At 33.4% G+C, this 16,245-nt stretch overlaps 1 protein-coding gene across 1 annotated transcript in view; it reads right to left on the minus strand.

Moving 5' to 3' along the window:
• Positions 1-16,245, minus strand: part of LOC123269695 (collagen alpha-1(XVIII) chain-like) — a gene marked incomplete in the record, with an annotated part of 201,774 nt that overhangs the window by 33,758 nt on the left and 151,771 nt on the right. Inside the window, 1 exon segment of the mRNA XM_044735531.1 lies at positions 12,801-12,833. Within this exon segment, the coding sequence (XP_044591466.1) occupies positions 12,801-12,833 (33 nt within the window).

Below are 16,245 nucleotides of genomic sequence, written 5' to 3' on the forward strand. Positions count from 1 at the left end.
TGGCTTTCGCCTACCTCCGAAAAGGCCATTTCCTGGGCTCAAAAGAGCTATACACGCACGTATATTTGTCCTACCCTCACATAGGAAATACACAGCCAAGTTTGCTGGCAAGGAAAAACCCTGTCCTCAAGCATTTACGCTATCATAGGACAGATGTGAATTGAGTTGATTTTAATGTCAATCTGTTCTCGTACTTAGTTAACTGTATCAACCCATTCAACGACTGCGTTAGCCTGATCGGTAATATAATAACAACCCGACCAGTTACCAGCGGGGCCCATGCGGGGAGGTGCAGCCGTAAGACCTGTTTGAGCCGTAACATCTATCCCCCCTTACAAGAGTCTCGTTCGTTCGTTCTTCTGTCTATCCTAGTCCCCGAATCTTTGAGCTTACCTGCGTTGCCAAATTATTTTGACAACGTCACGAGGCCTTGCTCAGAATGACCTAATGCAATATAGCGCCATCTCTGAGTCCAAGCAGGAACCTTCTAAAACACTGATCAAGCCGCCAAAGCTAAAGTTACCAACATCTACTACCGCGCCAAACTCAAAGAAACTTATTAGACAAGGCCGTCCAATAAATGTCGAGTGTCTGCGAGTTGTCAGGTCGTCTTCCTGCCTTTCAGCGCTTGTTCAACTCCACAAATTGTTATTACAAGTGAGGAATCAGATATGGATAAAATACTTGATGAAATTAAAGCGCTTAGAGCTGATAAAGAGGTTAACCAAAAGGAACTCACTGCTAAGATCATGCGAAACTCTACATTATTCATAGATGCTTGTGATAAAATTTCAACTAGTCTTGATAAATTCAGGGAGGAGTACCAACTTTCCAAAGTCAACTTTGAAGCCCGAATATCTGCCCTAGAGACCAATTCTGTAAAAAATTCCCAGGTCGAACGCCTACAAGAACTCTCTACTACCCTGGAAGCTTAAACCAAGACCCTATCGTCTTTAAATGAGGCTGTAATATACAAAAAACTTGAAGACATGACGCAGAAATTGAAGTACTTAGAAAAAGAGCGCAAGAGAAATAACATTGCTATTATTGGCCTTGAGCTACCAACCTTCAAACAAGCTGCTTATTTGCAAAACTTCTTAAAGGTGAAATTCAATGTTGAGTGCAGTTCTGACTCGATTAAATTTCTTGCAAAACGTATAATTGTAGACTTGAAATGCTCTGAAGTAAAGGCCACTGTAATGAAAAACAAAAAATGTGAGCCGTCACGGGACGCCTGGCAGATGTGAAACATCGACATTATTTTGTAAAATTAATATGCAGAAAAGAACAGATTATAATAGGAACTAAACAAGTCATAATGATAAAATAAAATATTACGATTTTTTTTTCCAGATAACGATGACTATTTATTGAATAAACGTTTAGTTTAATTAAATACAAAAATTTACGAATTTATTTCAAATCGTGACTACTTAATTCGTTTAATCAGTGACTTCGATAACAGTTATATCCGATGTTGCCTCTGAGGACGGTATTACTGTGACAATTGGTCGATGGTAACTGAAGTATGTTACAAAAGTATTGGACATAACATTATCAAGATATCTAATGAATACAGCATCTATTATTGTTCCGTATCTGGTGGTAGGTTCTCTTGGATTGTTATTAATTTGCAATTGAAATTCTTCTTGGAGAAACGTAATTAATGGCGTTGATTCATCTTTTGCAAAATTTACATTGAAATCCCCAGCTAAAATCAATGGTAGTTTGGATTAATTGGTTTTGAAAGTTATTGAACCTCTGTAACTGTACGGAAATAATCTCTCGTGTAAAAATGAAATGATGTAATTTATTTTTTTATTAGGAGAAATGTACACAACAATCATCATCAATTCACTTCCATCTTTTAGTTTAACGTGTGAAGCACATATATCGCCAATAGATGAACTTCTGTAGGGAGACATGAACTTCTGTAGCATTTTGAATTACTAAATCCATGTTGAATGTAGTAATATGTGAAGTATTGTTGTTTTTATAAATGGCAACTCCAGCGGCTCTAACATTTTGTCTCTTAAATTTAGCTATACAAAGAAAATTAGGTAAGTCAACTGATTCATCTGCAGGAAGCCATGTTTCACTTAGTAATAAAAAGTTACTCCTTTGACAAATAGAATCTTGTAAATCAGTAGTATGTTTTCTGAGACTTTGGCAGTTCAAAGTATAAATGGTTAATTTATTTCTGGAGTTTATAAATTCAGTGATCAGTCCTTGCAATGTAGTAAGTTTGTTTAGAGATAATCTTTTAAATTCTTGCTGTAAACTTGAAACTGATGGATCTACTCTTCTTCCATGATAAAATCTTAAATTATCCTGACTGTTACATATAAACAACCCTTCAAGACTTGTTACTCGTGTTAAAGCTATGTAAAGTAATGAAATAGGATGACTTTTACTATACTCATAGACCACCTCGTCATATGTAACTCCTTGAGAGCTTAAATAAAAATTAGTATATTCTGGTACTATTAGATTAATAAAATCTTACATAACATTAATAGTATGTCTTGTGTTTAACTGATCTTGGTGATGTCCAGTTTCAATAATAATATTTTATGACCCCTGTGATGATTGTTGGTTCTGAAATATTTATAAAAAATATGATCAAAATATACAGAAAAATTTTAATTGACTTCAATATATTAGTAAACTCAAGAATCTTAGCTAGTTATTTCAATATATTACTAAAGATCGTAAATTATAAATATCAATAATGAATGTTTCACTATAAATTCCACTATGATTAGAAAAATTAATTAATTTTTTAATGTTCATATTAATAACAAATAAGAAAAACATTCGTGCGCTGCACGCCATCAGCTGATTTTGAAATACAATTCTGTCAGTCTTAATAAATTTATTCTCTAAGCAATTGTTTTAATGCATTAATTTCAATAAGAATGAAATTAAAATTAATAATTAATTTAAAAACATTATATGCAATGAAATTTATGTGAATTTTAATCTACCAAGAAAGTAGATTTTACATTTACTGGCGCTCAAAACACACCAAATATACGCGTGCTTAATGCACAAATAAATGCATACTTTAATTATAAAAATATAATCAACTTACTGATGGCTTGATAGTGTGTCATAGTGTGATTTTACTTTCTTTGCAGGAGGCTGATCACTTTCACTCTCTAAATTATCACGGTCATACATTTTATTATCAGAAAAATGATTTGTTTTCAAGTAAAACACAGGTTATGTGTACTGTAGTAAACAACACTGTATACACTACGGAGTATACACTATAGGTATCCGAGCTTAGTGTAGTGAGAAAGATGGCTTAACGCCGGATCGAGTGGGAGAGAATCGCACAGTCGATTGCGCATGGCGACGCGTCGCCACACCGTTCACACTACTGCATATAGACTGTATATATATACCATCATATAGCGTGGCGACGCGTCGCCACGGCATGCGTCGCCACGCCAGAAATCTGTTTTACGTGCGGCTATAGATGTTTCACATCAAAAAGATAAACTCTCTGGTACAAAGATCTACGTTGAACCTGACCGCACCCCCAAAGAGTCACCGGAAGATTGGTATCTCAGAGATGCCGAAAAGCAACTAGAAAAAGAAGGTAGAAAAGTGACAAGGAAACGTAATAATTTGATTACAGATGATATGGTCTATCATTGGTGTTCTGTGGAAAACAAATTGTTCACACGAGTCAGTTATAATAATACAAGAAAATATCCTAACAATAATATGCCAATGGACACTTTGCCCCCCCCCCCCCCCGGAAAAAACTAACAAAATCCAGTAAGAATTACTCTACGTTGAGGATTACGTTTTGGAATGTTCGTGGGCTGTCAAATTCAGCTTTCTGTACGAACATTCACCCCACAAAATTATAGCGGTTTGCGAAACTTGTTGCTCTAAACAAATAATTCCAGGATATCTACCAAATTACCAAACTTCATGCGCGCTCGCCACCAGAGAACACAATCTTGGCAGGCCAAGTGGAGGTCTTCTTACTGCCATTGATAATAACTGCACCTCAGAATTACTAAATATTTCCCCATGGTGGCTGTTCAACAAAGCTAAGGCTGGGGATACAACTATGTTAATTGGATCTGTATATTTCAGGAAATGTTTAGATCTACACTATTTATTAGAATTGTTGCAGGACACGCTGGACCAGTTAAAAGCACAACAACACTTCGACTTACTTGTCCTTGGCGGAGATATGAACGCCAAAGTCGGATTAGTGGACATCTGGCCTGAGGAAATTTTTGAAGGTCTTTCATTAAACAGCTACATGAGTACAACAGACAACACCGTATGTGATAGAGGCAGAATTCTTACTAATTTTATAGCAGATAATAATCTTGTGCTTGTCAATGGAAGATCTTTAAGTGATTCGTCAGCACAGCCAACGTTTGATGAAAGAGGCACTTCAATTACTGATCTTATTTGGGTAGAAGCCTCCAGTCTGCATTATATTCAGGATCTAGAAGTTCTCTTGGAACCAACGCTCTCTAATCACAGACCTGTGTGTTTCTCACTCAACATATCTATAAATAACCATAATTCCTGCATGTGACCTCAACAGGCTAAAACAGTCACTATAATAAAATTGTCCAATGATTACAAGAATGACTACCAATTACAGTTACACTCAACTGAAATACCAATCATCTGTAATTTACAATCACAACAGATCTACGAACTGCTTCGCAATGCTATGATTAAAGCAGCTGATCAGACTGGCCTTCTTGTTACAAAAACCACTTCTGCATCTACATCTCCTCTACCAAATCCGTGGTTTGACACAAACTGCAAGGCAGCCAAAAGAAATCTACGCAAAGCCCTACGTACATATAAGGCCAGCCAATTCTCACCTGAGAGCAAAAACAACGTGACAGTATGCAAAAAAGCATACCGTGATATCTGTACTCATAGGAAAAAAACTTATTATCAAGACATTGAAGATGCCTTTGCTAACATTTCGAACCCAACAAAATTTTGGACTGCAGTAAGAAAATTTACCTTCAAGAGAAACACAGGTACGTCTATTCCAATTAGTACCTGGAACAAATTCTACGCCTCCATCTACCTAATACTCCATCTACCTGATGCAGTGTTTACTCCAGACCCATGGGACACTATATCGAACTCTTAGACGCTGAAGTTTCATATAACGAACTTGATGAGGTTCTCACATTGCTAAAAAGTGCAAAAGCAGCTGGACCAGACATTCTAACAAATGAGCTATTCCAGGACCTCACTGGACCCTGGAAGAATCTTTTAAGAACCCTCTTCAATAGAATCCTTTCTGAAGAAATTGTTCCTGAAAACTGGTCCAATGCGCTAATGAGTATGATCTTCAAGAAAGACGAAAAAACTGATCCAGCCAATTATCGCAGCATAGCCCTGGTTAACTCTGTGACAAAAATCTTGACTATAATCCTCAAGAATAGATTTGAGAAGTGGATGACCAAAAAAAAAATCCTGCCAGAATCCTAATTGGAATTTAGAAAAGGAAAAAGCTGTACCGATTCCGTTTTCATTCTCCATAGTGTAATTCAACTACAACTTAGACACAATGACGGGCGTGAAATATTTGATATTTCAGTAGATTGTAAAAGGGCTTTCGATTCTGTCCCTCACCATCGTCTATGGCAAAAACTACAGGAGAAAAATGCGAGTAGTAAATTTATTAACATTCTTATCTCCTTATATGAATCAGCATCTTTCCAAGTAAAATCTAACGGTGAGTTCTCAGACAAATTTAATGTATCCAGAGGTGTTCTGCATGGTGAGTCTTTAAGCGCTGATCTCTTCATCTTCTTTTTATGGAACTTCGAAGAGTTCTTCCAGAACCGCGGATTAATTGGACTGAACATCGACGTTGTGAACGATCTGATTCTTCTGCTATATGCTGATGACCCGACCATCTGCGCACATTCGCATGTTGATCTTTCTAGAAAGCTTAAAGCGCTAGCTGACTATTGTGCAATTAATGGCCTCGAAGTTAATAGTAACAAAACAAGTATCATGATATACAAAGCAGCTGGAAGACCCAGACATACTCCTGAACACTTTAGATACTATAATGGGCTACCCCTGAACATTGTCAGTAAGACAGATTTCTTAGGAGTCAAAATAGCTACGTCCACTTGCTGCTCTTAACTCAACGTTACTTAAAGCTAAATGTGCTTCAGGCCTCGCAATCTCGATACTATCCAAGGCTAAATGTGACTCCTGGGATGCCTATAATAAGCTATTTGATAGTCTAGTCACATCGGTTCTACTGTATGCCTTCCTTGCGTGGGGCTTACGATACCGTAACTCACCAGAAACTACCGAATGCTTCTTTTACAAAAAACTACTGTGCATTCCTCGTAAAACTGTTGACTGGGTGATTAGACTGTAATTTAACTTAACACCTGTGGCCCGGAGGGCCATGAAGCTACTTTGGACATGGCTCATCAAGAAACTAAGATCCGAAGAATCTAATCTCGTCAAAATCTGTTTACGTAGAACCTATGACTTGGCAATGGATACGCGCTCTGTCTTAAAATTCAACTGGGCAACCCAGCTCAGAGAGTTTCTTACTGAATGTGGACATGCTGCTCTATTCACCAACCTAGTTCCGGACCTTTGGGGATCTAAAACTGAGGAAGTGCTCGACAGGTACCGAGCTCTACTAAGAAACAATGATCTTGAAGCGTACAAATAATCATCCTCTGCCCAGCTAACATTCAATAGAACCAGAGTTGCAAATGATGCATTAAATTTCTTAAAGCATTAGCATTTTCATTGATCATTAAATTTAATTTACTGATGAAAAATATTTTCATTAAGGATTAAATCTAATTTTTAAATGGAAATAATTTTCGTTGACCATTAAATTTAATTTTTTAATGAAAAATATTTTCATTTATCATTAATTTTAATTTTCTAATTATAAATATTTTCATTACCCATTAAAAGTTCTTTTTTAATGGTGAATTTTACCATCGATCATTCGATTTAATTTTAATCAAAGTATTGTCATTCATAATTGAATGTAATAGTGTGTTCGGACCCCCTGCCCCGAGCGCATCACCATTTTTTTTACTCGAAACAATTTTATTTAAGAATAAGGAAAATTCGGATCAAGATGTACTGATTATCAAAACGATGTTATATAAAAAGGTAACTTTTTATACCCAATTAGTTAATATTAATTTTGAATGAAATTATTTTTCAAAAAAACATCTGACAGCAAATCGACTCTAGCCCTAGAGCGTTCGAATTTTGTTTACTTGCTCTATTTTTTCTTTATTATTCGCATTTTCTAAAATATGAGCTCTACTGATGTTGTGCTGATCGAGATCTTTCATTTGAGTATGCACATGCATTTTTTATAAATGTCCTATTTATCTAATTGATATACGTACTTATATGTCATGTATATCAAATATATCAATAATGCATATAGGTACTCTAATAAAAGGTCTCGGTGAGTATAACTTTAGGATGAACTTATATTTTTGAAAATGTTAATAATAAAGAAATGTGCTTGTTTCTTCTTAACTATTGACATTTTTCAAGATATAACCTCATGCTGATGTTATACTCATCGAGACCTTTCATTTTAGTACCCACATGAATTTTTCATATATTTATATATATTATATATATGTATTCTATACATATATATAATATACAGGGTGTCCCAAAAGTCATGGACGCCATTGTAGCATCTGATGAAAAAAATAATTCTGAGACGAAAAGTCTTTAGCCATTTTTCAATTAACCGCATAGATAATTAATTATTAATTAAAAATAACGTCTCTTTATTTGTTCGAAAGATAGCGCCAGTGTCCAGTCAATTATGTGCCAAACAAAGACACAGCTAACTGTATGACTAACTAGTTTCTGTAGCTAACGTAGTCACACATATTTACTTACACATTCACACGTGCAAGCGTCTTCGTTGGAACGCACTTGACTTGACACTAGTGCTCTCTCTCTAACGCATAAAAGGACGTTATTTTAATTAATAATTAATTATCTATGCGTTTGATTAAAAAATGGCTAAGGACTTTTCGTCTCAGAATTATTTTGTTTATCAGATGCTACAATGGCGTCCGTTACTTCTGGGACACTGTATATAAATATATGAAAAATTGATGTTGGTACTCAAATGAAAGGTCTCGATGAGTGTAACTCCAAGATGAGCTTATATCGTAGAAAATATCATCAGTAGACAAAATACGACGTCATTTTTTAATTATTGAAATTTTTTAAGATATAAGCTCATCCCGATGTTACACTCATTAAGAGCTTCCATTTGAGTACCCACATGCATTTTTGATATATTTTTCACATATACATATATATGATATTATATTAATTTATAAAATATATGAAAAATTGATGTGGGTACTGAATGAAAGCTCTTGATGAGTGTAATGTCGGAGTGAGCTTATATATTTAAGAATATCAATATTTAAGAAAGTACAGTGCATTTTAACAAAAGTCGATATGTAATTAAGCAAATTTTATTTATTCATCGTTGGCAATTCTCGGTGGTCATATAGTGACTGCAGGTTGCTAGTGTTTTATATTTTTCTACAACGATATCTACCGAACCATGCAATTAATCGATTTCGACGTTCTTTATAGCAATCGACGCCGATAATCAAAAGCTATAAATTAAATTACGACTACAATAACAATCCGACATTAATTGAAGAAACTATTTCAAAAAAATACTTTTTTTGAATTATTTCGAAATTTTTTTGAAGATTTTCAAAAATCAGGGTACAACTACTAACTTCTCGATTTTTTTAAAATCATTGATATTATAGCGGGAAGTTGAAAAATATTTCGATTAACAATTAAATTTAATATCTAATTTTAAAAATTTCTATTAATCATTAAAAAAAATTTTTAATTTTATATATTTCCATTAACCATTAAATTCAATATTTTAATTTAAATGATTTTTGCTGATCATTAAAAAAATATTTTTAATGATAAATATTTCCATTCACAATTAAATTAAATTTTGTAGTGGAAAATTTTGTCATTAAAGAATTGAATTTAATGAGTAAATGAAAATATTTTTCGTTAAAATTTTCAAGACTCTGAATAGAACACTATAAGACCATGAACCAGCCTATCTCCAAGCAAGAGACTCAATTTCAATCAAAAGTATCTTCGCCCAGCTGCGACTGGCAAATAGGTACATCTGCTACCTGACACTTTCAAACACCTCCTGCAAACTTGATCCAGCCAACATGTGTCTTCTCTGCAATCTCCAGGAATTAGATAACATAGAGCACTTCCTTATGAAATGTCCACTATATACTCCGTATAGAAACTTTTACATCAGCCAGTTAACAACTGACAACACAAACATAATTAATATTCTCAACTCTTATAATAAAAGAGAAATCTTGGCTGTCTATAATTATACAAGAATATATGTATCCTGTTCCGTAATTGGGCCCTGCAACCCTGACACCGGCCCCCAGAACTCCAATGCTGCGTTCTCCTCATCGCCTAACTCCAACCTTTTTTTGTGTTATATGACAACTGATACTCATTTACTTTCTTACTGGTTTTGTTTATTTTTCTGTTTTTATTTTGATTCAGTTTTAATTATGTTTTCTTGATTTATTTATGTCAAATTGTTCAGTGAACAGGCCCAGCCGCGATAAAGTCGCCCCTGGGGGACTCCCAATTTCACGAGCCGCACCTCTCTACCGCTAGTTCCCGCAAAAACTAACCGCCTATGAAAGCTTAGCTTGACATCATGCCATGGTGTGATTGGCTGATTGCTCAGCAGACATGCGCAATCAGCCGTCTTCCCCAAGTCAACGAGAAAGAAGACGCATTATTATTATTATCTTTCGCTTCCACGGTTTTCGTTGCAACAAGTCGCCATTAGTGTTACTTTACTTTCGCTTTTTGCTAACAAACCGCATTTCGCTTATTTAATAAGTTAATTTGCTTAAATTAATTCTCATTAACCCGCTTTAGTTTGTTACAGATAAATTGTGTTATTTGTAAAAATAATTCTCCGCTTTTCCAGTGTCGGCAGTGTGCTCAACCACGTGTCAACCGGCTTCGCTGTATTAATCACGCAGTGCTTTATTTATTCGCTTTCATTTAAACAATCCGCGAACTAACATATTAAATATAACTTGTATTTAGTGTAAATAAATTTATAGTGTTCATTTTAATAATATTTCTGCGTTTTAATTGAGATATCCAGACCAAAACCTGATCCTCCGCTTTCTCGCATTTTCAACATTTTACACAAATACTAATATAATAATTTAAAGTGTATTGCCCTTGGCACCTCTTGCTAAAAGATGTATTTTACTCTTAATGCAAGTATATTAAATAAAAAAATAAAATAAATACTTCCTGCTAACAAAATCAATGATTTTTGAAAAATCGGGAAGTTATTGGTTTTACCTCATTTTGCAAAAATCGAGGTTTCAACAGATCTCGACGTTTTGAAGCCCTAAGAAGCTTTCCTGACTATTTTTACGATGATGTCCGTACGTCTGTATGTGTGTATGTGTGTGTGTGTGCGTGTGTGTGTGTGTGTGTGTGTGTGTGTGTGTGTGTGTGTGTGTGTGTGTGTGTTGATGCGCCAAAAATAGATGAACTTCTTTTGAAGTAAAAGTTTCACTGTTCGAAAGACAAATTTCAGATGGAGAACTTAAAAAATTGCACAACTGTAATTTCTGAGATAAATTAGTAGACATTGTTTCTTGTATCATTAGCAGAATTTCTTCTTAGTCAGATGTATTGTCATTTGAATTTCGAGAAATATTCTCCACTGGATCATTTTCTACGAATGAATCCTTGAATCAGAAATCTGGATTGTTATTTTAAGGAAACGACATTTATGGATATGTTGGATAGTCATTTTAACAATATTTTTTTCTCCGTGCATTTACAAAGTTCTTCGGGTGTCTGAATTTGGTCATCAGTCGTTGGCTAAAGGTTGACTCGACTGGCATTTTGATTTCTAAAAAACTCTTGGACTCTATCTTCAGCAGCTTTCAGTAAAAAGTGGCCTTTATTTTCATGAGGAATAAATAAAATATCATCTTGTTGTACTTTTTTTTTCATCTTCTTTATCATGTATGTTGATGCGCTACAAATATTTACAATTTTTTCTGTTGACCAACTTGATGGTAGTATAGATAATATTTGCATTTTATTATTATTGAGAATAACAAAATTAAATAATTATTTTCCTTAACATCAACCGAAGTTTAAAAAATAAAAAAAATTTTTTTCCAAATTCAAAAATTTATATCTTCGAAAAAAAAAACACCCACTTGAAAATTTCAGGATATTTTAAGATTAGTAAGAGGTACTCTGTCAAAAAAAATGAGCCAAAAATTTCATAGCAGGCTTCGATTTTTACGATTTTTTAAATTTCAAAATTTTCCCACTTTTTGATTTTTCAAAAATTTTACCCAAAAAAAAATTTTTTCATAGGCCTAAGTATTCCCTTTAAAATTAACTTTAGTCCATACCTGTAACTATAATAGTTTTCGAGATATTACCAAAATAAATTTTAAAAACCTGAAAATGGTGAAATTTTGAATTTTGCATAACTTTTCGAAAAAAAATGTTTTAATTTTTTTCTTTAGCACAACTTTGTTTTATGAAAAAAGCAAACTTGTGACCAAATTTCATCCTAATCAGAAGGGGTCGATTCCAACTATTGGTCGATTTGATATGGAAGGACCCATATCAAATATATAAATACATACATGTATAAACTTTTGAACCATATGCATTTTCTGAATCCGCTCGACGAACTGAGTCAAAATATAGCAAAATTTTTTAAAAGTTCCGTCATGAGGAGTAATGCAATAGTTAGATTTTTATGAAATCTACTAAAAAAGTGCCGAAAGGTCAATTTGTGAAAACGTTGTAGCAATAAAAAAAAGAGCGATTTTTTTTTAATTTGTAACTTTTTTTGGGTTGGGTAAAAAAACGTGAAGAAATTCAGAAAAATGCATTTGGTGGGATAGAAAATGATAAAAAAGTTTCAGCGAAATCGAAAGGACTGAGGTCAAAACCTCGGTGATTTGGCATGGAATGCCCCGTATACAACCGACATCAATGTTATTCTATCGAGAATTCTCAACAGATCCCAACAAAATTTAGTGTATATATTCCTTAGACAATCAGCTTGCATGAGCCCCAAAAAGGGCGAAATTCGTCAATAAGTTTAGAAATGGTAGCTCTTCGAAATTATCAAAATAGTGAAAATCACGTTTTCTGTGACTTCATTGATGTATAACTTTCGATTGAAAACAGATTGTTAATTTTTGATGAATTCATGTGAACGCTTATGAAATCACCTTTAATTTGACGGTTATAACTTTGACATTTTGACCATTTTTAGTTATTTTATCAAAGTTAAGACTGCAGTTGAACCATTTTCAGGCAATATTGGGATAAGATGATAATTTATTCTGTGAAATCTACCTTCCATTTAGGGTGTAGCCGAATGGCGTTTTTTTATCCTGAAGTTGTTAAGACTAAAGTTTTGAAGCTTCACAATAATTTTTTTTAAATCCTCGATCCAATTTTTTTTTAGATGCAACTCGTTAAAAATGACTGAAAAATTTATTTTTTTTTGTTTGCTGAATTTTTTAGAAGTATGTATTGTTTTTAGTTTTGACCTAGACGTTTACAAGGTACAGTAAAATACACAGATTATAGTATGATTAATATGTTTTGATCGTTAATTCTCACTTTTTACACTTTCGAATTTACAACATTCCTATACTTACGCGAGAAATACCTCTTGGGATCCAAAGTGGCTGCTTTTAGAAATTTCAAATAGTTAAAATGATGATTCAGTGATTCATATTTTTCTTAGCTTTTATATTTTTTCTTTATCAGCAATTATATCTTGCTATTGCGCTTAGTATATCTTAATGTCACAATTTAAACAATGTAAATTTAAGCAATCAATTGCTTCTTTTTCAAAACAGATGCAATGCTATACTAACCGCATTAGCAAGGGACAATTGATAACTTATAACAATTTGATTAGGCAGGGATGGGTAGTCATGCGTAGCTGACAGTTTCGTACACAATTTACGTAAAATCCGTTAATTACGATATTTTGCTTCGATTTTAGTGTTACCTAGCTACATTATATTAAAAATTGTCGTATTTAAAATTTTAAATATTTTTAAGTATTGTATCGGGAATTGATTTAGTTAAATTATCTAACAATGAGTTTATTTGAAAAAAAAATGTATCAATCATTTTTAAAAGATAATAATTTTTGTAATTAAAAAAGTAAATTGTAAAAATGCTGCTCTGTGTTTGAAGTACAATTATCAATCAAAAAATACCACACAGATTCGATTCCAGTCACCGGTAAATAATTTTATAATTAAAATTTATCAATTTATGGATTAAAAAAATTTCACTATCTCATTATAAATAATTAATATATTTGATTTTTTCTGTACAACTTCAGAAATACATGTGGATGAATAAAGTCAAATCATTATTTATATTTTTATAGACGCAAGGTGCATTGGCTAAATAGATCTCTGATGTGTCTTCCTACACTGAAAAAAAAATTCACTTGAATCAAGAAAAAAATTCTTAAACCAAGAAAATAATTTTGAAGAGTTTCATTGTCTCGAATTACGATGAAAAATTCTTGGGTTAAGGGGTTACATCTACTTGTAAGTCCGAAAAAACGAGTTTTTTTTTTTGTGAATTTGTTATGAAGAGGCTTTTTATTGAATAAATACATAGAATAAATGTACATATAGCGAATTTAATTAATTTTAAGAAATCGCGATGTATGTAATAAAATATTGGGTTCCGTTGTTCCTGTTGTAAATCTCTTAGAGGATCTTCCCAAAAAGGTAACTGTCGGTGAGGAAGATATCTCTGAACGAAATTATCTGAAATAAAAAAACCCAAAAGATTTATTTTTAGAATAGATGAATGCAGGTAATTGTCGACGGAATAGTCGAAATTTTGATTTTTGACAAAATGGCGGCGTTGTTTTTCAAGAAAATTTACACTTTTAAGTGGCTTAAAAAATCGAAATTATTGTCAGAAACCTTATTCCTTCGATCGTTATCTGAAAAAAGTATCCAAGAATATCGTGTGGAATTTTCAAGCCGATCGGTCGAGCCGTTTCGGAGAAATTTTTCCCACTTAATTTGAAAACACCGTTTCGAGAAAAACGCGATTAAAGTTTTAGGAACTATTTAAATGAAGTTAAAAAAAATTTTTTCCAACTTACATCGATTCATCTATTCCAGGGCCATAAAGGGAACCTGCTTCATCGTTTGCTTATAATACAGCCAACTGTTGCTGTCTACGTGACATTCTCCCCTCGCGTGTGCTTCCTTGCGCTCTTGTCAGAGATCGAGATGCGCTCTGCGTCCTCTTTTTCTACACAGGCATGGACATTAGGCCCAATCGATAGTCTTAGTGCATTCATAAAATATAGAAGAAATGTTTTTCCTTCATTGAACATGCCGGCAGCAAGATAAGCAGCGATTTCAACGATCTTAGAGCCACATGGGTTCATTATTGGACTTATTCTCCATACTAGTTGATTATAATTTCCATTATTGTTTTGCGTAAAACTACCAACGCATCTTTCTAATAATTTTTCATTAATCAGATCTGTCTAAATTGAAAGTAGAACTTCAGGCATTTATGAGGCATTTTGATACACAAAACTCTACACACTGACAAAATAAATAGAAGACTTGCACGACTTGACAACGTGGCAGTTCATTTTAACTGACGAAATTTACTTACTTTATACCTATAATTTTTAAATACAGCTTTCAGGTTTAAAATAAACTTTTTATATTGTTTTTTTTTTTTTAAAGAAAAACATTATAAAAACTATGGACAAGGGCATAGGGGTGATAAGAAGCAGTTGCTACTCCGATTTATGCTCTGCCTACTTTCAAACACTTGATGTCTTTACAAACACGCTAATTTCTCCAAAACTATTTGCCGGATTAATGTGAAATTTTCGGACAATATTCTCAAATATCTGTACATTCAATATATGCAAAAAAATTGATTTTTTCAAGATTGCAAGTGGATATAACCCCTTAAGTAAAATTTATTTAAACCAAGAAAAATTTCTTAGTTTAAGAATTTTTCAACTCAAATTAAGAAAATTAAATTCTTCCAAATTATTTACTTGATTCTAGTAAATTCCTTTTTCTATATATAGAAGCTGCTCCAAAATCAATTCAGATTTTTTATCTGAGGTACCGGCGGGTAATAAGGCCTAGATAAGAGAGATTTTGAATAAAATCGAAAATATTGCATTTAATCATCGAAATGTATCATTAATCTTTATTTTAATATATTAGCCATAAAATATAATGAATTAATGGTAATTTTTACCCAGTGTGGCCAGATCGTGCGATTTTTTTACCCCTTCTCTAGCGTCGCGCGCGCCCGGACACAAGTAAACGCTGTATATCTGTAAGTCGGAAAGCCGAGCGGAGCCGAGGAAATCCGAGATACGTCGACAAATCGAAGGGAATGAAGCCCCTGCCACACGAAACAGAGAGATAACTCATACAACAGTTGCTCTCTGTTCGTGTGAAATTCTCAGAACTCTATCTAAGCCGAAATATCCCGAGTTGAAAAAATTAACTTACATGAACTTAACTACTATACTAAAACAATTGATGTAAGCTCATGTAAGTTCATTTTTTCGACTCAAGATCCATCGGGAAAAATAATGCTGTAAATTTTATTGAAACAAATAAATAATGTTTTTGTTTACAACAAATTAATTTAATTTTTTTTTTATATGAAAAATAAATTTTTTTCTTAATTAAAAATTATCATCCCGGGTGAAGCAGTGAGTAAAACAGTCACCACTATTAGGATAGCCAACGTAGAGCAGGATTCCTTTGTAATCACCTTATCAAAGGGGCTCCACTCGGTTCAAGCGATAAATCAAGTCTCCTATGAAGCAATTAAAAAAACTTTAAAGGAAGCTACAATACAGTACTACACCTTCACCCCTAGAGGTGCTAGACCTAAATCGGTTCTCATAAAAGGAATCAGTGAAGATTTCTCGCCAGCACAGGTAACTGAAAACTTAAAAAGTAAAAATATCCCGTCCGTTGAGATATTAAAAGTTTCCGAGTTTAACTTTAAGGGTAAGGATAATAAATCCTGGAAGGCACTTTTAAAAGAACTTTTCAAAATCAGAAA

Source organism: Cotesia glomerata, linkage group LG7 (assembly GCF_020080835.1).
Source record: "Cotesia glomerata isolate CgM1 linkage group LG7, MPM_Cglom_v2.3, whole genome shotgun sequence".
NCBI classification, from domain to species: domain Eukaryota; kingdom Metazoa; phylum Arthropoda; class Insecta; order Hymenoptera; family Braconidae; genus Cotesia; species Cotesia glomerata.